We start from the raw sequence: 23,098 nt of genomic DNA on the forward strand, positions 1-23,098 counted from the left end.
GGATAAAAAGGAATAAGCCCTTTAAAAGACCTGTAGCTGGTGAGAGGGAAGTGGCCTCCAAACAGCCAGTTAATGGCTTGATCTGTTCTGAGACTGCTCTGCACCAACACCGGAGGGAGCAGGAGTCAAAAACAGTTGTAAAAACCAAAAGGGCAACAAAGTCAAGGTAAAGAGAGTGTGAGCACATGCTCCTAACTGGGGGGAATTGCTCAGAGCAGCTGTAAGGAGTGGCTGAGCTGCCCCACTCCAGCAGATCCACACTGCCGAGCTGAGCACACAGGCAGATCCCACACCTCTGAGGAGAGCTCCATCCTGTTGGAACTCAGCCCAATTCCACCTGTGGATGAGCCCATCCTGCTGCCCAAACCAGCATCTTCACTCCTTACACCACCAGTTTCAGGATCCCAATATTCTTTGCAGTATAGTCCACCTCCAATCTGTCTGCTTTGTACCCATTGCCAAGAATGAGTAAATACAGCAGGTTTGTTATCTCAGGGACAAGCCAGAGCTGCTGCAGGATCAACCAGGAAAACCCTGGAGCAGAAAAATGCACTGTCAGAGAGCTGAACACCCAGAGAGGCTGTGCTGCACCTCCATTTACCTGGTGGCCAGGTCAGAGGGTGCCTTGCTGCCATTCCCAAAACTGCTCCCTAAATCACAGCTAAAGGAATTGAACAGTCTTGGGTCTGGTGTGTTCAGCTAAAAGTCAAAGGGAAAAACAAGGGTCAAAGTCAGGGGCTCATGACTTTATAACAGTCTGTGCTCTTTTCCCTGGGTCACCTTCCCTCATGTCTGCAGGGGCTGGATATACCCAACTTCTTGGGGCAGGGATTGTCACTCAAGACTTGCACATTTTTCAGATGCCCCAGTTCCTGTGGTTCCTAATTCCCTTTCAGAGGCTTTACCTGTCATTGGCACAGGGCAGGACTGTGGGATGTGACACACCTCGGGCACCAGGCAGAGAGTGCTGCACATAGGACAAAAAGGTGATTGATTGATTGATTGACTGATTGATTGACTGGGGAGGAGGAGGAAGAGAGATGCATCACTGGCATCATCACCCTGGATCACCACCAGTAAATACCCCCTGGGAGGCCACATGCTGCAGAGGGGTGACTTCACAGCCCTTATCTGAGTTCCCATGGCTCAAACACTGTCACTGCAGCAATTCCAGGTGACCAGGAACAGCAAGGTTAAAATGCACCTAGAGTCCAATATCCAAACCACAGACCTGGGAGGTGATGGAGGGGAGCTCCCTTTGTTTGTAAGCTGGTATTTCTGAGGCACAATTCCTGAGCCAAATGAGATTATTCAGCAGTGTGTCGGTGAGTTGGCAGCAGAAAGGCTTCAGCCAGCTCCCAGGGAATGGCACTGGCAATCCCCACTGCCAGAGTCCTTCTGCCTCAGTGCAGGAGCACGGCTGACCCTGCCACACCTGGGGCCAGTCTCTGGTTGTTGCCTTCCCAGTGCCTTAATCCTCTTCTCTGCAGTTGCAGGATCCAGAGCCCTCAGTGTCCCAACATCACCACCCCAGTGCATCTCCAAGAGTGCACCTGAGGGGTGCAGAAGGAGGATCTTCCCACACAGGTGAGTACAAGTTTGAACTTGAGAGACATTTGTGGCTGCATCAGGGTTTCTGCTGTCCCCACATCACCCTGCCCTCTGTCCCTCCTTCCTGACCCCACACCCAACAAAACCTCTGGTTTTCCCCGCTCATGCAGGGGCTCTCCCCAGGCTGGAGCACCTGAACACAGAGGTTGGAGCATCTCAACACCAAGGTTGGAGGAGCACAGCACGCATTTGGTGCTCGCCTTTGTCCTGACCCCGCAGCAGAGAGCCGTGTCCCTGTCCCCCTGCTGCTCCCCTGGACTCGCCTCGCCCCTCGGGGCTGTCCCTACTGCTTGCAGCTGTAGACCACCTCCTCCTGCATGCACTGCTGGCACTCCACGTAGCAGCACCACTGCACCTGGCAGTGGCACGAGAAGGTGACCAGGCGGCTCTGGGTGTTGTAGCCCCGGCCGCAGCACATGCTGTCACAGTTGCCCTCGCGGGAGCAGGTCCTGCCCGCGGTGCCCAGGGAGTATTTGCTGGGCCGGCAGAAGCTGGGCGAGTCCTCCACGTACACCAGGTCCGTGGGGCGCGGCAGGGCGGGCTGCTTGCCCGAGTGGCCGTGTCTGTGCGGCCCTGCCAGCTCCGAGTGTCCCACGGCGTCGTTGCTGGTGCTGAAGACCTTGACGGCGTCGTCGTAGCGCAGCTTCAGGAGCCGGCCGATCTCATGGAAAGGAGAGAGCTGCTTCCAGCACGTCCGCACCGCGCACGAGCCGGACACGCCGTGGCACTTGCAGGTGGTTTTGAGGCCGTTCTTCACCGCCTGGTGAGGAAGAAGAGTGGTGGTTATTAGCTGCCAGGACCTAGTTCTGGTAGAGGCAACATCTCAGATCACTGAGAGCTGCAAGGACTTCAGTTTTATTGGCATTATTTCTATTCTGTGGAGGAAAAAGTGTTAATAATAATTTTAAAAAAGCAAAACAAAAAGCCAAACAAAAAAAAAACCCCAAAACAAAACCCCAAAAAAAATTTTAAAAAAAAGCCAAACCAAAACAAACAAAAAGAAAAAACAAAAAAAACCCCCGAACAAACAAACAAACAAAACCCCCCCCCCCACACACACACAAAAAAACCAAAAAACAAAAAACAACCAAAAGAAAAAAAAAAACACCAAGAAAAACCTCCCACCAAAGCAGAGGAATGGCTACAGTGTTGACAGGTGAGCCAGAGAGTGGATAGCCTGAGGACAGCCAGCCAAACACCAAATAAGATCTTATTAATTCTGCTTGGCACAGTAGGAGTAGTCAATCGTAAAACTGAGTATCTCCAACATGCTGGATTCCTTTAGGTGCATTCGAATGAAGACAGTGCTCTAATTAAACAATCAATTTGACTCAGTAAATGGAAGACAATGATGTGTCAGTAGCCTGTAACCTATAGGTAAAAATGTTCAATCTGATGGTCTCTCTGACCCAAAGCTGTGACAAGACTCGTTCCATAGCAAGTCACCAGCAGACTCATAATTATCTCAAGAGTTTCAGTCTTTAATCTGCTACACACATGCCACCAGCTCTAAACTCTAGCTGTTCTCAGAACCCCCTCTGGCCCTGGCATAACCCTTGGAGTCATTCAGCTGTGGAGGTTCACAGCTGTCACTGTGCTGTGTCTCCCTGTTACCCAGCCTGGGACCACTGGAGGACACAGGATGCTCCTCTGCCACTCAGCATCTCCTCACACAGGAGCTCAGAAGACTTCCCAGGGACTCTCAGCACCACAAGGACACACAGGTGAACAGTCTGGTTTGTGAGCAGGGCAGTGAGAATCCCTCTCACACACAGGATGGGTTGGAAGACTTGCGCTGCGTCCAAAGTTCATCCCAAGCCCGCCAGCACAGCTCCTACCTTGATGCCCACGTTGGTGTTGTGGATGTCCACCTTGGCCCGCAGGTCTTTGCCGATCCTCTTCTGCCCCAGGAACTTTTTCAGGAACTTGGTGCTGTACTTGAGGTTGTCCCCGCAGACGCCCCACTGCCAGGCCTTGCGGTTCTCCAGGCCGGGGGAGTCGTCGCAGGTGCAGCGCTCCATGCGCCCCGCGCTGCATGCCCGCGCCAGCGAGTGCGTCAGGGCGGCCGAGGACACGGCGTACAGGAAGGCTGTTTCCTTAAAACCTGCACGGGAGAAGGGTTGGGAGATGGGAAGAGCAGGAAAGGCACCTCCCCACCTCTCCTGCCTAAACCCAAGCACACTATTTAGAAATACCAAGAGACCAAACTCCTCCGGCCCTCCCACACCTTCCCCAGCACAGGAACAGTGTGGCCGCAGCTCTCTTCACAGAGAGCAGCAGGCACAACTTTCCCAAGGGTTTCTCCTAGGGAAAGGCAGTGAGAAACCTCAGAGAAGAAGGGAAAGCAATTCTTATCTCTACTTGCTGCTCCTGTTTTTTTGCACATGTGGAATGCGTTATTGTTTATTGTTTATCGAGAGTGATTTGTTAACTGGATTCTGGTGATGGTTGTTTGGATTGATTGGCCAATTGGGTCAAAGCTGACTCCAGACAGTCACGGGTTTTTCTTTAGTGTAGTTTTAGTACAGTGTAGTGTGATATAGTATTAGTATAGTATCTCTTTAGTATAGTTATAATATAATAATATAATGTAATATAATATAGCTTAATAAAGCATTTGTTCAGCCTCCTGAACCATGGAGTCAGAGCACATTATTCCCGGGCTGGGGGCGTGCTGCGTCGATAGAACAGAGGCTGAAGTCATTGGTGTAGTGACAGCCCAGTCTCACCCATGACTCTTCAGTGTGCACAAGGAAGGGTGGCAACAGACAAACAGTGCTGGGAAAACATCCAGCTGCAAAAAGTGACAGCCACCAAGCTCTGTTTGTCCCCAGCATGGAGCTGATTGGTGCAATTACAGACCATCATTGAAATCACATTGTGTCATAAAATCAGGAAATCTGTAGTAGAGACTGAGAAAGTGTCCCAAAATCCAACCTGTTATTTAAAAATGTTTTAAATTGGGACTGTAGTGGTATTTTCTATGAAAAGACCACATGTATTTGGAGTGGGAAGGGGTCCATGCTGAAGGACATCTTGGCAAGAAGAAAAACTCACACATGTGTGTGGATTTTCTGAATTCCTGTAAATTATCTACGCCCAGTGACTGTGGAGGTGTGTTCTGAAGCTGTTCTCCTCCCCAAAGCACGATTCTCAGCTGAGCTACAATCCCTGAGGTCATGGTGGGACTATGAGATTTTAACCAGGAAACAAAGTACAGCGGCTGAATGAAAATTCAGTGTGGAGCCATGAGATCAGACAGGAATGGGGATATCCCAAGAGCCTCACAGAAGTTTCAGAAACTCTGATTGACACAAATCTGACCCAAATGCCAAAATATTTTTATTTATTTATATTTGCCTCTTCTCTTTTTCATTCCTGGGGAAAATCTTAATATTTTTTCTAGAGTTTACTTGCAGAAAAAGAACTATTAATGTGAAATTGTTTAACAAGTCCAAAATTTAGGAATTAGTGCAAGGAAGAGAGAGACAGGTGACTGATCAATACCTCTGAGTGCAGGAATGGATAAGATCAGCCAAAATAGAAAAAAATTTGGATTATAGAAGATAGAGCACTTATACATTGCATGGAAGAAAACATAATGAAGCAAACAAATATTCCACATGGGAAAATTCCAGATTTCCTTCCACATCAGGAGGAAAATCTGTTTTCCCCAATAATGGAAGAGACAGAGACAACCACAGAGACTTGATCTAGACTTGCACTGAGCCCTGCCTGGAGCGAAGGTTGGAAACCACTTCTAGAATTCACCAAGTCCAACCTCAAATCTCCCCATCTTTCTGTTCCCTCAGAGAATTCCCGTCCAGCTGTAATAGTGGATCAGAACACTGAGTGCTGAAATCTGAGTGATGTCCACCATAATCATGACCAAGACAGCAGGACAAAGAGTTCTCCTGGTGGGTGCCAACAAGAAGAATGAAAAATGTGGCTAATCATTAACATAATGGAGAGGCTTCATTAGCAACTTCTATAGACTTCATAGGAGCTCTTTGGCATTGCAGAATTTTAGATAAAGATCTACCAACAGCATGGACATGAGGGGAGAAGTAGGGAAATATGAAGGAGACAAGGAGATCAACCAACAATCTGCTTCCTGCCTCAACATTTTGGTTGCCGTAACCACTGGGGCAATAATTTGTAATTAATCTTTCTGGTTGACGATCCTCTACAAAATTTCTCAGGGTACTCTAAAGATAATGAAAGAATGTCACCAAAACCACCAAAAGTTCTGTAAAAGCTGGAATGGGACGTGGTCAATGCTGGCTGTGGACGGCAGCATAATGCTCACACATTTTCAAACAGTGTCTGACCCTCTCCAAAGGAGCTAAGAGAGGACAACTGATACTTGAGATCCTAAATCTGCTAAATCACTCCAACAGCCAATCTCCAAATGCTTACCAGATTCCCAACATCCTCTGTGACACGCTGATCCCAGAGGTGAGGAGAGCATTCCGGAGGCCCTTTCCCATGCCATGAGGAGCCAGCAGGCCCCGGCGGCTCCGCAGCCCCTGCTAAATCTGACTTTGTGGATCACCACACTGCTCCTGCTATTTCAGATGCTTTGGTTTCCCCATGTTTTCCTGGCCAGTTTTCAGCCCACTGGAAATCAGAGGCCATTGCTGTGGTCAGGCCACTGCAGACAGCAGCAACTGCAGATACCCAGCAGACTTTGAAACATCTCCTTCTCCTTCAAACAAAGCTTCAATGTCACCAGGCTGCCAAATACTTGTCTGAAAAATCTGAGATGGTTCCCTCCACTCTGTCATGAGGAATCAGTCACCATTTAATTGTTAATTCACAAAACAAATGAGGGAAGTAAAAGCCCTTGTGGGAAGTGTGGCAGAGCAGCTGCTGGAGCTGGATTTTCAGGAGGACACACCACAACTGGCAGCAATCAGCTCCAAGGAGCACAATTTGGGATCTGAACAGAGGCTACTCCATGTGTCCTGCTGTGTCTCCCCCCACAGTGACCACAGAGCTCCTGTCACCAGAGGCAGTGGGGCCTGGAGCCAGTTCTGGGCTCTCGGGGCCTGGGTTGGGGACAGGTCACTCCCCTGACCCCACTGAGTGTCTCAGGGACAGAATGCAACCTGCAGCTCTCGGTGCAGGGGGAATGTAGGAATGTGCCCCCTAATGACAGAGGGGCAAAACTAACCTTTGTCCCCCAAAAAAGGAAAGACGGCCAGAAGTTTCTTTCAACTGTTAGGTGAAAAGCCACCTCATAGGGCCTCAGGGACTTCACCAAACCCCAGAGAACATCTAATTGGATAGAAGCCAAAAAGTCCCGCCTGAACCATCAGATAGAGAAGAACAGAACAAAAGAGAAGAGGGGCTTTTGTGAAGTGTTTCTACCAGGGGCAGACCTCTGTACCTGGCTCGAGTTTTTCTGTTTGTTATTTTGCCTTTTATTAAACCTTTTTTGTTTCTAACACCGCAGCAGAAGCCATCCTGCTTATTTTATGCCCCCAAAGCAATAGCTGAGCTATCCTTGGGTGTTTTTCTAGGGCTTATAAGAACTGGCCCGGGAAAAACAACTTAATAGGAGAACACCAGGGTGCAGATGTCTCTGCTGGGCAGTTTGGCTGCAAACATCCAGCACACAGATGGATTTCAGGATTTGCAGATGGATTTGCAGCAAACCAGCTCCCTCTGGTAGGACCTTCCATGTGTCCAAGCCTTGCCCTGAGCTCTCCAGCAGGATTTCTTAGCTCTGCAGCCTATAAATACAGAAGGACTTTTGCTGCAATGGCACCACTGCTGTGTGCTGTGGTGTGCTCCAGACCACAGGGAAAATTGTGATGGGAGGAGTTTTGCTGTGGGGTGACTCTGCCAGAGGAAAGATGCTCAGGGTCAGAGTTTTCAATGCTGTAGTGAAGGAGTGTGAGCATTTCAGAGCAGGTGGAGGAGGCATCTCTCTGAAAACAGCAGCAAAACCAAAAAAAGCTCTAGAAGTATAGAAATATTTAGGATGGAAGGACTTTTGAGGTCTTCAGAACAACCTCCTGCTCAAAGCAGGGCTGGCTCCAATGCTCAGCTGTTCGGGGCATTTTGCTCAGAAGAATTTTTTTCTCCAAATCTCCCATCATGGAAATTCTGTGTCTGTGAGTCACCACTCCTCTGCTGTACCATTCCTGGGTTCCTCATGACAACAGTGAAACCACTGCTGGAAGGTCAGAGTCCAACCAGCAGGAGGCAAAGGAATGGATTAAGGGATGGAAGATTGCAGAGCACTCATTTCCCAAGAAGGATTTTGTGAGTGGCTGGCTCTGACCTCTCTGCTGAAGGTATTTATTTCCCAGATCACTGAGTTGTTTCAGATTAAATCCTGCTTCACCTGACTTCCAGCAGCCCTTAATGGCACACCCAGGACACCAAAAGGGCATCACTGCTTTACATATTTTTATAAAGACACCAACTGCCCCTGTGTAACAAGGTGGCTTGAAATCATTTAATTCTTTCCATGGATCTTTAAAGAAGTGGAGAAGGAATACAGGAGGATTTTTCATGGATCACTGAGGAGTAATAGCTGTCATAAGTGCCACAGAAAGGTTGCAGGTTATGCAAAAGGAGTTTCCCAGTTGTACCCAGAGAACTATCAAGAGCAACAAATGGTGCAGACTGGTAGAATAAATCTGGCATTTCAAGAGCCAGAAAACCTTGGCTTATTTTTTGTTTGTTTGTTTTTTGGCATCTCTAGAAGCAGGAAAAGCACTGATGATACAGATCAGTCACAGAAGTTTGTCAGTTGGGATTGCAAATTGAATGTGGCTTTTCACCTGTTACAAAAATGGCCCATCTCACTGGGAAGGACCTTTTTCACTCTCTTGCACTCTTAAGACCATTTAGGACTGCTAAAAATCTGTATCTTTCTTCATTTTTCTTCTCTTGGACCATGGAGATATCAAATGATTTAAGCATTTTTAAAATGCCTCGGCTCTACCTGGGTGACAGGGGAGAGTTGCATGACCAACAATTTCCAAGAAAGTTCCAACAAATGTCACAAACAGATAAAAAGTGGCAGCTGAAAGCCATGTTCTTGTTCTTTATGAAAGAAACAAACCCCTTTGCAAGCTAAAGGAAAATGAGAACTAATAATTGCTCCCAGCCAAGTGTCCTGTCACACAGGGGGTGCACACAGCATACCTGGCTGTATTAAATCATCATTTGATCCTTAAGATTGTGTAATAAAAGTTTTCAAACACTTATCCCCATCTGCCAAAACAGGTTTGAAATTACAGGTGATATTTTATTTTGTCAGTCAGGAGCCCATGGAAATGTTAAGGCATGCCACTGCCAGATAATTAAATGTTTTCCAGCTATTTGAAGATGAGGATTATTCAATTGTCATTTTCAAGTTCTTTGAGGTTGATGAAGGTGCAGATGTGAGAAAGACACTCAAAATGATCATGAACAGCTCCTTCCACCACCTGCTAAAAAATTCACAGTAGAGCCTTGCAATGAAAAAAATCTGATCTTGTATGTGCTGACTTAATAAAATATTAAGTTGATATTTAATGTAATAGAAATTTATATTTTTAAAAGGAAGCACTACAAATTTTCGATCCCAATGTTAATTAAAATTAGCATCGATTTTCATCAAATCTAATATTGGCTTCTTCAGGTCCCTTTTTTAAAAGCATTAAGTTGCTGAACATTATCAAAGGACTGAAACTCAATAAATCTGAAGCTGAAGCTTAGTAAGTGCTAATAGAAGTTATTGAAGGGCTGGAGCTCTGTACCAGTCAGGCTTTGGTTGGATTAGGACAGGTCTGGCAAACCCTATATGCATTCTCTGGGAATTTTTATTAAGAAATAATTTCAGTGTCCATCTTCATTGTATTTTTCTTAAGCATTGGAAGGATTTATTATGTTCCCTTCTACCTCAAATCCAGACCTTACAGGACAATTTCTTCATCTAAAGCATTTTGGGAAACAAAAACCCAGTGAGTCTTCTGTCCACTCTGCCCAAATTCCTCCAAATTTATGTGAAAGAGTCTTAGGAGAGATTTGTCAACCTGCACTGAGATGTCTGCATGCAAATAATTAGCTTTAAACAGTAAATAGGTTTAATTTTTGTATTTGAAAACAACAGAGGTTTACATACATGAATATCCAAGGCACTAAAGGGATTTTTTTCTTTAACTGACCCTGTTTTCCTTTAACTGACGCTGTTTTCCCACAGCACCACCCCAGCTGAGGAGGGAGCTCAGAGTAAGGAGCTCTGCTCTCGGAGAAGCAGCCACCAGCCAAGGATGTGAACCTCCTCTCCCTTCCCAATCCCTGGCAAACCATGCTGGGAAGATGAGGACAAGGCTTATTTTGTGGCAGAGGAGCCCAAACTGCCCAGCTCCATCACTGGGTGAAACAGAGATCTCAGCACTCCTGTCACTTTGCTTCCTGTAAGATTTCATTTGGGACACCCCGGGGGCTGCAGCCAGAGTTTCCCTGGACACCAACTGTGGAAGAGGTTTTACAGCAACTTCTGTGAGCCAGAGAGAAGGCTGAGAAGAGGATCCATGTTTACCCCTGAAAGAACTTGCTACCAAGGTCCTTGATATAGAAACCAAGAAAGAAAGAAGGATAAATAAGAGAAACTTCCAACTGCCTATTCCGATAAGCACTTTGTTTGAGTAAAGAGTAAAGAGTATAGTGTGAATTTATGAGTTGTGTAAGAATGTATAAAAAGCATGCATGCCATAATAAAAACAGTTTGAAGCCTTCAGGAAATGGAGTGTGTTGCTTTGTATTGTCTCTGTCTCTACCACGACATTGTGTGAGATTTAATTTGGGACACCCCGGGGCTGCAGCCAGAATTTCCCTGGACACCAACAGTGGAAGAGGTTTTACAGTGAATTCTGTGAGCCAGAGAGAAGGTTGAGAAGAGAATCCATGTTTACCCCTGAAAGAATTTCCTACCAAGGTCGTTGACAAAGAAAGAAAGAAGGATAAATAAAAGAAACTTGCAACTGCCTATTCCAATAAGCACTTTGTTTGAGTAAAGTGAGTAAAGTGTAAACTTATGAGTTTTGTAAGAATGTATAAAAAGCTATAAATACAGTTTGAAGCCTTCTGGAAATGGAGTGTGTTGCCTTGTATTGTGTCTGTCTCTACCATGGCATCGTGTGAGATTTAATTTGGGAGACCCCAGGGGCTGCAGCCAGCGTTTCCCGGCACACCAACTACCTTGTACCTCTCTTGAGCAGGCTGGGCCGGCCCTCCAGGCTGCAGTTCCAGCGCTCGCTGCGGAACTGGAACTGGCACTCCAGGATCCCCAGGCGGATGGCGTCGCGCAGCGTCTCCGCCAGCCCCGGCTCCCTCCGGCACAGCCGCTTCTGCTTGCGGGACAGCTGGAGCAGCTCGCACTGCTTCACGTGCCCCTTGCCCGGGCCGGAGCCCCCCGGGGCACCCAGCGAGGGGAAGTGGGTCAGGGCTTCCTTCCCGGTCAGGCTGGAAGGAAAGAAGCAGGAGAAGAGGTGAGGTAGGGAAGATATGCCTGGGACTGATGCCTTGAGAAGGCTGACCTGGAACAGAGATTAGAGGAGCAGGGATTCATTAGGAGGCCTCAATGGATCCGCCTTGGGCAGCTACATACCAGGTGAACCCAAAATGGTCACAAAATGCCCCACTGCTCACAGGGTCTCTCACTTTTATAAGCTCTGACCCTTTGCATATTGCAGTTAATTGTCCAGCTACACCCCCAGCCCATGCAGTCCCATCCTTCTTTTTCTTTCTTCATGCTACACTGTTTATGCTCTTGGGCCTGAGATTTGGATCAGTTGTCCTTGGTCCCCAGCTAGAGAAGGAATTGTTTTGTCTCCCTGCTCTGTGAAGACAGCTAGTCCATTTTCATATTGCAGTTAATTGTCCACCTACAGCTTTAGCCCATGCAGTCCCATCCTTCTTGTTTTTCTCTCTTCAGCCCACGTTGTTTGTGCTCTTGGGCCTGAGATTTGGATCATTTGTCCTTGGTCCCCAGCTAGATCAGGAATTGTTTTGTCTCCCTGCTCTGTGCAGAGAGCTCACCATCCCCTCATGTGAAGCCCAGACCCACACACTAAAGGAGCACAGAATCTGAAAAATACAAAAGCTAAACCTGAGGCAACAGGATCATTCAGGGTCAGGTTGGGCAGGAGCTCTGAGCCACCCTGAGGTGCCCCTGCCCATGGCACAGGACTGGACTGGGTGGTTTTTAAAGGTTCAACCCACGCCAGTTTGGGATTCTGTGATGATTCTAAAATCACCATCATGGAAAAAGTGAAGAAGGGAAGGATATTCAGGAAGCTGCAGGTCAGAGCATTTTACCAGCTCAGAAGATTAATCAATACAGATTGATTAGATCTGGTGTCCTATTCCCACCACACACCAGGGCAAAGTCCCAGACTGATGCCATGGGGAGGATGAGAAAGCCATGTGTGCTGTCACCAGCAGCCCCAGGGAAAGTTCTCTTGGCTCCATGGAGAGACCATGAGAAGAGCCATTCCTGGGTCACAGCACAGGCAGTGTCACACACAGAGCCCTGGCTGCTGCTCACTGTGTCACAGCTCTGTGTGGCTCCTAAAGGCAGGAGCCAGATCATTCCCAGGGCCTGGTACCCCACAGCTTGGAAAGGCCACTGGGAGGATGTTACCAGTGACCACCTTCCTCCACAAGCATGAGTTTTGCTGGAAAATATATCCTTGCTGAAAAAAGATACAGGAAAGGTCAGATAAAAATGTCCTGCCAAATGCAACAGCAATGCATTTATGTGTTAATGCAATTCAGCTGAAAAATGTCACAAATATTGGAGACAAATGGTTTCACTGTCCATGGCAAGACAATATTTCTCTTGCAAAACTCATCTTACCTCCTATATTCAGGATGCTTGAAATCACAGAGAAATTATTTTACTTTGATGCAGGATTTGGGGGCTGCAAATTGGGAGCAGCACTGACCAGGAATGTCACCTGCTTCCCAAACCCAGACTCACAGAGTCTGCCCCAAGAAATGCCCAAACCAGACAGATCAATGGAAATATTCAGGAACCTTTATCTTTGGACACTTCTCCTTCATGATGGAGGATGCAAGTCAAGCACTGCAGCTGTGATTTGAGTCCCCCCTGTACATTGTAGATGAGTAAAGGGTGTTCCTGAGCTCTTTCTGAGCTGTTTTCTAGATCTCCCTGTAGTCAGCCCAGCCTGTCCAGGCACAGGAGCTGGAGCACAGCTCTGCTGACCTAATCCCACCTTGTACCCATTCCCACAGGAGCCTCAATCCCCAAATGTGCTCACACATCTGTAATTCAGAGCAAAGGCAATTAACGAACACCTGGACGTACCCAGAGACCTGAAAACTACTCAAGAACCTTGGAACCCTTGTGGATCACACAAGGATTGAACCTCGGAACTGAGTGGGTCAGAAGAATCTCCCCCTCCCATTGTCACTGCTGAACTGGGGGACAGAAACAGAGATGTCCCAGTGACCCAAGACATAAAGAGGCAATGCTGGAAACAGAGACAGAGCTTTGGGGCCAGGTCTAGCCCAAGAAACTCAAATTAACACCTTGATGAGCCTCAGAGAGCAGCTGAGGCTGCACAGAGCCCTGCCTGGCCCCAAACCCTGCCCAGGGGCTGCTCAAGGCAGAGCTGCAGAAATGCCCTGAGGGACACGAGATTGACCCAAGGCACTGAGACCAACCCGTGGTGAACCAGCCTGAGGGCTTTGCCTGGCTCACCCTGGTGCTTGAAACCCAACACACACCGGTGACCCAACCTGTCCACGGGCTGGGATGTCCCTGGGAGCACAAGCACAAGCTCTGAAGCTCCAGATCAAGATGTGCCAACATTTGCATGGGCAGGCTCAGAGATCAGCAAAAGTCTGATTTAGGGTTGTTTTGACAGCACCCAACTCAGTGGGACAATGCTGGGCTCAGCAGAGGTGTTGCTGTTATGCTAGAATAACAACCCTCACCAGAAGCTGGACTTTGCCTGCTGGTGGGATTCCAGCACTGACATCCCAGAAAAGTGCACTTGTCACCAAGTGGAGTGGGAATGTGGCTCCTCTCCCTTTGCCATGCAGTGTCTGTGCTCCCAGGCACCCAAGTTTTTGCAAGTTCATGGCACAGAGAGAGGAAATAAGGAATGGGAGGTGTCACTGAGGAGTTTGAGAGCCTGATATAACAACACAAATCACTCACTGCTTGAAAGCACAGCTGTTACATTCCCAAATTCCAAGTACCAAACTCCTGACTGGCCATGTGCCAACAGACCTGCCACCCATGCCAGGCATCCTACCTCCCCAAAATCCCCTCCAGAACAAAAAGATCTCCCCCCTTGCCAATGTCCATCCTAATTTTAGTGTCCTAAACTCCAGCTAAAACACCTTTAATCCCTTGTCAGGTGTTTCAGACAGCAGCAGTGGCTTCAGTGACTGTTCAGATCCCCTTCTGGAAAAGGCTGATCAGCCCTGAGCCCTTCCCTGCCCCAGGGGTTCAGAAGCAGCAGGAGCTCAGTGCAGAGGGTGGCTCTGACTCCAGAGGAGTCCCAGCGTCTGACCTCAACTGGGAAAAAAACAGAGAACTGCAAGATAACTGCTCACTGCTCTTGCCGTTACACTTCCTTATCCCAAGGGCCCAGGATATTGGCCAAAAATCCAAGAATCCCTTCTCCTGGGGACAGGGAGAGCAGGCAGAGCACAGCCAGAGCCATGGGGTGAATGTGAAGGCAGAAATTCAGCCCTTGAGCAGACACAGTTTCACTAAAGGCTGCTGAGCACCCCCAGGTTTGTTGATGAATTTCAAGTGCAGCTGTAAAGCCAAGACTGTGAGGTTTTCTGTAGCCCAGTGTTACTGTGATATTTTCTGAAAAATCTCTTCATCAGGATTTCTTCTCTTGAGAAGCTGAGAAGTTTCAGAGTAGAATGAAAATAATAATTATTTGATTGTTTCTCCTGTTTTTGCTGCTTTAGAATGTAGTTTAAAGATTGTTTACTAACTGGTTATTTTTTAATTAGTTTCATGTGAATTATTTTTACTTAATGACTAATCACCATCTAGTTGTGTTGGACTCTGAGGAGAGTCACAAGTTTTTATTATCATTCATTCTGTTATACTTTTTGTCTGTATTTTTTCTCTATTTTACTTTATAGTTCTTTATAGTTTATATATAGTATTCTTTAATATCATATCATAATACAATAAATTAGCCTTCTAAAAATATAGAGTTAAATTCAATCATTCCTCCTTTGTCCTGGGGATCCCAGAAACTACCACAGCCCAGGGGTGTCGGATTCACATCCAGGAGAACGTGGTGCAAAGGTATTGCTGAAACCTCTGTGAAAGGGAGAAAAGGTGGCAAAGGGATCTTCAAGATTTACAAGAGATCTGATGAATGACACAAAGCAGGGATGAGCTGTCCTGGACAAGCTCAGAGAAACTCTAAAACCAGAGTAGAATTGGTGGGCTGAGGTTAAGTACAGAAGAGTGGAGAAGAGTCAGCACAGCCTCTGTGGAAGGTGGTGATGCCTCTTGAATATGAAGGAGTCACTGCACACACAGAGCCAGGACAGATGATAGTGCCTGCTTGGACATTACAGCTGACAGATTTCCAAAAACTTGTGTAAGATAGGCTGGACACCTTCCACAATTCCCACCAGGAGAAGAAGGATAGCAGAACACAGGGCTGTGGAAGCAGGACTGGCTGCAAGTGAGTAAAGATTATTTGGATCTCTAAAACAGAAGAATCAGGGGGAATTGTGATAATTTATTAATTTTTAGACTTAAAATAAATGAGGCTATAGTTAAACTTGCAGCCCTTCTCAATGCAGGGCACAAGGAATGCTGAAGTATCCATGTGTTCATACAAACCATGGAAGACAAAGTCCTAGAGGGACCAGTAAACACAAAGACACTTTGGCACAGGAAATTCTGGGTGTGCAGACTGCCAGAAGCTGGAAAAGATTCTGAGGGAGCATCTCAGTCTGCTGCCCTGCTTCTGTTCCTGCTTTTGTCTTCACATTTTTCTTCACATTGGTGAAGGCAGTGAAGCCACCTCAACTTTTGGCCTGAGTTTTACAGTCCTGGGCAGGGATTATCCCAAGGAGCTCCTTTGGCCCACCACTGGGATTTGGGAGAAGGTGGCATTGCCATTCTCCAGGCTCTGAAGGATGTTGGGTGCTGATATTTGTAGAAGAAAGACATAAAAAAAAAAAAAACCTTTGAAGAATTTGTTTCCATTTCCAGAGTAACTTCAATAATGCACAACAAATACAGCCTGGGACCACATACAGAGATATACTGAGTCTAATTCATCATTTTCACCATTCAAAGCAAAAGCTTCATGGGAAAAACTCTTCCTAAAAGTTGATCCAGCAACACTTTAAATTCTGAAAGGAGTAATACAGCATCCTACACAAATAGTTGGTTGCACAAGCAAACCTACTTATTTTTTTTAAATTTTATTTTTATTTTTATTTTTGTAGTAGTCGTAGTAGTAGTTTTTATTGCTGGTGGTGGTTTTATTATTATTATTGTTGTTGTTGAATTTCTGAAGCTGCAACACTTAGAGTAACTTGATTTTCCTGCAAATAGTTGGTTGCACAGGCAAACCTACTTAATTTTTTTTAATTTTATTTTTATTTTTGTAGTAGTCGTAGTAGTAGTTTTTATTGCTGGTGGTGGTTTTATTATTATTATTATTGTTGTTGTTGTTGAATTTCTGAAGCTGCAACACTTAGAGTAACTTGATTTTCCTCTAAAAAAGGAGGTCAGAAATAACCAGATGGATAGAACACAGCTGATGAAATAAGCAGTAAATTGGTAAATCCAAGGGGCTAAAGCTACCCAGAACACACCCATCTATGACAGCCTCCCTTGTGCAAACTCTCACACTTGTCCCCTGAGGTAGGGCAATGTCAGCAGGAAATAATTAAATAAATTACATCAATAATTCCGTCGCTGTTTTGGAAGCTGCCAGGATCAGGAGTCTCACAGTCAGAGCACAGACAGAGCTCCCAGAACTCATCTCTCACACAAATTTCAACCCAGACGAGCAGCAGAGGGGTTGAAGGAGGTGCCCAAGGCCATGCAGGTGGCAGGGGCACAGCTGGGAGCAGAAGCCACTCTCAGAGCCAGGACAGCCCCAGAGATTGCCCTGCAGTGGAGGCTTTGCAGGCTCCCACCACAACTGTATTTCATCAGGGCAGAGCCAACACGGGATCTGATGGAGATCAGAGCATGCAAACATTTGTACAAGATTAAATATAAAATATGCAGATATTTGCAGTCAGGCAAACTGCATGGCTTTGGATGATTTAGAGTTTATTATCTACAGATCATACAGCAAAGAAAGTGAACTCTTTGAATTAATGCACACCTGCTTGCAATCTGAAAGAACAATAAGGATCTCCAACTTTATTTCTCTCTCCTTTTCTGTCTAAGCCCTTTGCTAAATTCATCTATTTCCTTTAATCTCCTTCCAGCCACATTCCAGCTTCTTAAGAGACTTTTAATGAGAGCCTGTTCCTGTGCAATGCCCAATGTCCTCTGGATCTGAAAGGTCTTAAAAACCAGTAAAAATATGCCTTTCCTACCTCTCCCAAGTCAGGAGAAAATCAAAGCAGCCCACAACAGGACTCCATATCTGATTTCAGGGGCCTTTCATGTTCCACAGGAATATCTGCACCCCACAGAGAGCTGCAAGAAGGCTTCAGGAAGGGCTGGGAGAACGTGGGACAGGACAGATGGAACCAAGGCCTGTACAGAGGTCCCCAGCTCTGCTCTGTCCCCAGCAGCTCTGTCACACAGAGTTTTCATCCTTTCAGAAACAGCACAATTTAATGCTCCCCATCTGTCCTGGAGAAAGGATGGCCTGGGAGTGTTGCACTGTTGTGACTAATCTGGATGGTTCCTCTGCTTTGTACCCCCACTGCCTGCAAAGGAGGTGGCAGAAATCCCCAGAGCATCCAAACAATAAATCTCAATAATCAATATTGAGATTTAACAGTTGATATCAAAGCTCTTTACTTTCCTCCCTCAGAGCTGTCATCTCAGCCCCTCAGGCAGGTGTCTCTATACCTGTTATCCTCCAGATTTTCTATCAAGTTTCTGCTCTTCACAATGAGAAAAAGCTGGAATTAAAACCTCAGATGAGTTCACATGGTGCTGTGAGTCAGAATCCTTCGAGATGGATTGTTTGCTGCAAGCCCTCCCTGGGAGCAGTAACAGATGATGTGTCCAGGTCCAGACTCATTTTTTAAAAATATTTCTCCTGAAGTTCCACAGAGAACAGGATATAAAATTCTTGCATCAGAAGAGCTGCCAGTTTGGGAGGAGAGCAGTGACCAGGGCAGGCTCCTGCTCAGGGCTCTCCACCCTCACCTGCTCTGGGTTCCCACGGTCTGGACACCCTTGGTTTGACTCCTTCCACCTCCCAGCTCAGCCACATGAAATATCTCCATGCGGATCCCAGTTCCAGGGCTGACCCCAGCCCAGGGCATTGCAGGGCAGTCGTTGCAGATTTTCAGTCTAACTCTGGACTGGCCACATTGCCCAGAGCACTCCTGGCATGAAACACTCAGCATCCAGTGAGATGGGTTTTTAGAGCCTGTGCTGCACTGAGATAGTGCCTAAAGAGAGTCTGGGGGCTGAAGAGAATCAAAATTCATCTATGAAAATCCTTTCCCTCTGCAATGCACCTGCTGCCCCACAGCCCCTCTGCTGGTTCACCACAGACTCCATCCTCAGTCTCCCCAGATCTCAGCTGGAAGTTTCCTTCCCTCTCCATTTCTGCTCTTTCTCTCTCTTTTTTAAAACCCCAGTACTCTGTGTGACTGACAATGACAACAGTGATGCTGTAGCAAACCTTCCTGAAAGAGGATTTGTCCTTTGAGGAACAATGATGCAGCCTGTAAATAATATCAGCATTTAATTATCAGCTCAACAGGAAGAGAAATTTCCTCAGAAATTTTTCCAGGAGCACTCAGAACGGGACACCAGAATGTCCAGCTATTTGAGGTGTGTTTGGTCCATCAGATTTATCAGGGGAATGCTGCAATAAGACATTTACCAAGGAAAATTATGGGATGTGGTAACTGGGCTAATGGGATGGAAACCAAGGCTTGCTGGACACCTCTAGAAGGATACAGGAGATGTGAGAACAGCTTTTTTAGGGATGATCATATTTACTTTAAGGTATCATTTGACACATGATGCATTTCCAAAGCTATGCAAGGCCCAGCTTCAATAGCCCTGCAAATCACATGCTGCTTTTGGCCTCTAACAGCCCCAAAAATGCTTCCAGCAGCAAAATGAGCAAAAATTGTCCCACTGCCTTTGACGGGTAGGGCTGAACCAAGAGGAGCTGTGAGGCCAGCCAGCACATCCTGTGAGATGCCAGGCAGCTCTGCAGCCACCACAGGTATTTCAGGGTGAGTTGTAAAGAAATCTGCCCATGGAGCAGGGGCCAGCCTGGCCCATGGGTGAGACATGTCCCAGCCTGCTCCACAGAGGCCTCCCCAGGAGAAGGCTTTGATCAGCTTTGGTACTTCCACCTTCCCACCAACCTCCTACCTGGGGTGGGTCTGCTCTGGATTCTGCCCTGGGAGAAGCTCTTTGCCCTCCAGCACATCCTAAATGCCTTTTCACCTTGTGAAACATGAACAAGGAGACAACAGGAGGCTTAAAGCTTTTAATGAGGTCTGGAGACATTCCCACCACCTGAGGAGCTGAAGAGGAAAAGCATGAAAAGGAGGGAATGCTTTACAGGAGGCTGCAGGGTGGGGGAGGATTGAAGCAAAGGTGGAAGCAAAACCAGCTCAAAGGGAGTCAGGAGGTGAGGACAGTGCACACTCCTGGATTCCTGCATCCTGAGAGCCAAGCCCAACACAACCCCAGCAACAGCCAGACCACCTTTCACACAGAGCTTTTCTCTCCCTCTCCTAAAAGCAGGGTTTCATTTCCCCGCTGTGACCCAGCATCTGCTCAAGCCAGTGCACAGACCCCAGTGAGCCACATCCCCAGGTACTGGGAATGGGCTCAGAGCTCTGCCCACAGCTGCTGTCATTTAAAAGACATCCCCCTTTGTCCTAAAATCATAACACAAACAAATTTTTGGGGAAATTTTTTGCTTCCCACTGCCAGAGGGCAGGAATAGATGGGATATTGGGAAGGAATTCTTCCCTGTGATGGTGGGGGTGCCCTGGCACAGGGTGCCTAGAGCAGCTGTGGCTGCCCCTGGATCCCTGGCAGTGCCCAAGGCCAGGCTGGATGGGGCTTGGAGCAGCCTGGGACAGTGGAAGATGTCTCTGCTCATGGCAGGGGTGGCACTGGTTGACCTTTAAAGGTCTCTTCTAAACCAACCCATTCTGGGTTTCTCTGCATTTCTCCATTGCAATGCTGTGTTCACTCTGGCAAAACTTTGTTCTCTGTATTTAAAGGTGAGCTTCATCTTTGCCAGGCCGTTGGACCATTTTTGCTGCACTATCCCATACACTTCATGCTTTACCTTTGCCCTGATGGATCAAACTTGTCATTTCCTTCACCCTTTGAACCAGCAGTACTTCACCTTTGCCACAGCAGAAAGGGCTCAGGTCCTGTCTCTGCACATCGCCACCCAAAAGCCTCCTTCATTTGTTCTTACATCTTTGCAAGTTTTCTCCATTAAGTGTTTGGAAAGCCAATATTTCACATGCCTAGGTCTCTCCTCTTTGGCTAAACTTAGAAGCAGACCACTGACCCAGGGTCACCTCCAGTTCAGTAATAATTTAAGTGTGAGATTGCTTTTCTCCCAAACCAAGCCACATCAAACATTTCCTTCTAAAATATTCAAGTTCCTCTCGAGTCTATCAACTCAATTTTCTATCTGAAAGCACCCATGTATCACACTGCTCATCACCACCAAACCCATTGAGTTCTTAGACTTGGGTTTCTTCTTTTGATTTTCAGAAGAGGTGGGAATACACAGGACACACCTGTGCCAGACCCCTCAAGGGAAAAAACCCACACTGAAAATTGAAACTACAGCCTCAGATCCTGAGCTGTGCACGGTCAAGAGGCAGCACACACAGATTTCATGTGCTTGTACCAAATAAATTTTTTTAAAAGCACATTTAAAACCAAATAAAGCACAAAAAAAATTCTGTGTGCCTGTACACACAGAAAGCTGCTTGTACCAAATAAATCATTGACACAGAGCAAAGGATCACTCAGGCTGCTTTAATAGAGTCCAGCTTGAGCAGTGGTCAGTGACAGCTCTGTGCTGTTATCTGCAGAAATTCATCCCCTTCCCTGGCACAGCCACATGCACATCCCTGTGCCTGGAAAGCCAAACTCTCCCTGTATCCCAACTGTGGGCTTCTGATTGTGACAGCATGAATTATAACATCTGCATTGTCTCACATGGCCTTCACATGAGACTGAAAATGGAATAAAAGTTGTCCCATCTCTGGGTCAGAAAAGAGCTTAATCCAACACCCAGCCCCTTCAGGGAGTGAGTGAGTGCTGACACTGAGTGACTGAGAAAGGGGAGGCCCCCCAGCAGATGCTTCCATGTGAATTAGACTGAATGATACAATTAATACATTTAAAATCCAGATTATTTTATGCAGCAGGAATGAAATACCAGTCGTGTCCTAGGTGAGAAGTGCCAAGCCAGCAGACACTTCCCAGCATGTGCTGGGAGGATCAGTGGAGAGGGAACAGGACCCTCCACGTGTGCAAGGCAGCACAGACCAGTCCCGAGTGCTGCAATCACTGAATTACAAATGCTCCTGTCTATTCTGCCCTCACTGATGTGTGCACCAACAGCTCTGCTTGCCACGAGAGTCTGGAAATCCGCCTGAGGAGCAGCTCACACAGAAAACAAGACAATAACCCCAGAACACTCTGCATGGGAAATTCTGCATTGACCCAACCTGTTACAAACCCATCTCTGCCTTTATCACAAGCAAACTAAACCGTGTGGGGAAGACACAAACCCCGGGACAGCTGTGCCCGAGTGATTCTGACCCTGCAGCGTCCCGGGCTGGAGCAGCAGCTCTGCCCCGTTCCTGGGCTGCCTTGAAGCACCTTCACGTCCCCGTCCCTGCCCGCTGAGCCCTGGCTCCCTGTGCCAGCCCCATCCTCCCACCTTGTCCCCCAGGGAGGCAGCCTGCAGGGAGGGATCAACGCCAGGGGCTGATTCGCACCCTGAGCAGACCGGGAGCGCACTTCGGGGCTGAAATCCAGTTTTCCTCCAGCCAACAGAATTTCCACATCCCGCTCTTGCACGGTAAATCCTGCTTTGGTCCCCTCTGTCCGGGCTCGTCGGGAGCTCAGGGAGGCTCCTGCGACCCCAGCACCCCGTGTCCCCCGTGTTCCCCGTGTCCCCTTCCCTCCCGCCCTGCCCCTCACCGCCCCTCCGGGAGGGTCCCGCCGGTGCCAGCGCTGCCCGGGGCAGGGCGGGGGATGCTCCGGGCGCTGCAGGTGCGCGGCTCGCCCGGGACCCCCTCGCAGCGACGGGGACGTGCCCGGGCACCGGGGCAGCCACGCGGAGCCCCTGCTCGCCCTCCGCAGAGCATCCGCGGGGAACCACGCTGCCACGGCTCCGAGCTGCCCCGGGACACCCCGAGCTCCCCATGGACACCCCGAGCTGCTCCTGAACACCCCGAGCTGCTCCTGAACACCCCGAGCTGCCCACGGACACCCCGAGCTGCCCCGGGACATCCCGAGCTGCTCCTGAACACCCCGAGCCGCTCCTGAACACCCCGAGCTGCCCACGGACACCCCGAGCTGTCCCTGAACACCCCGAGCTGCCCACGGACACCCCGAGCTGCCCCGGGACATCCCGAGCTGCCCACGGACACCCCGATCTGCCCACGGACACCCCGAGCTGCCCAGGACACCTCGTCCCCCGCCCCGGGTCCCGGTGCCTCCCCTCGGAGCCCCGCGCTGCCCCCGGTGCCCGCGGGCGGTGCTGACCCGAAGTAGGCGGCGGCGGGCGGAGGCGGCAGGAGGAGGAGGAGGAGGAGGATGCGGCAGGGCTTGGCGGCGGAGCGCATGGTGCGGGCGGTGCCGGTCCCAGCTCCTGCGGGCCGCCGGGCGCCGCGGCTCTTTAAGCGGGAGGCGGGGCGGCCCCGGCCCGTCCCGGCCCGGCCCGTCCCGTCCCACCGCCGCCGGGAACCCCCGGGGCTCCCTGGGGACCCGCCGCACCCCCAGCCCTCGGGGACGCCGCGCCGGGTCCCTCCATCCCCGCCGGGTTCCTCCATCCCCGCAGTTCCTCAGTCCCGGCAGGATCCCTTTATCCTCGCTGGGTCTCTCCGTCCCCCGGGATCCCTCCATCCCCATGAGATCCATCTATTCCCCCGGAATCCCTCCCTCCGCGGGGAACCCTCCATCCCCGTGGGATCCCTCCATTCTCCCAGGATCTATCCATTCTCCCGGGATCCCTCCCTCCCCGCGGGATCCCTCCATCTCCCCGGGATCCCTCCATCCCCGTGGGATCCCTCCATCCCCTCG

At 48.6% G+C, this 23,098-nt stretch overlaps 1 protein-coding gene across 1 annotated transcript; it reads right to left on the reverse strand.

The window, feature by feature from the left end:
* Positions 1–1,894: 1,894 nt before the first annotated feature.
* On the reverse strand, positions 1,895–22,848 carry WNT9B (Wnt family member 9B). The gene is made up of 4 exons (XM_041398975.1): positions 22,441–22,848; positions 10,823–11,153; positions 3,450–3,715; positions 1,895–2,371 (listed from the first exon to the last, which is right to left on the reverse strand). The coding sequence occupies exons 1-4, from the start codon at positions 22,846–22,848 to the stop codon at positions 1,895–1,897; spliced, it is 1,482 nt and encodes a 493-aa protein (XP_041254909.1).
* Between the last annotated feature and the right edge of the window lie 250 nt (positions 22,849–23,098).

The sequence above is a fragment of the Onychostruthus taczanowskii genome, unplaced genomic scaffold (assembly GCF_017590055.1).
Source record: "Onychostruthus taczanowskii isolate IOZ18803 unplaced genomic scaffold, ASM1759005v1 scaffold151, whole genome shotgun sequence".
NCBI lineage: Eukaryota > Metazoa > Chordata > Aves > Passeriformes > Passeridae > Onychostruthus > Onychostruthus taczanowskii.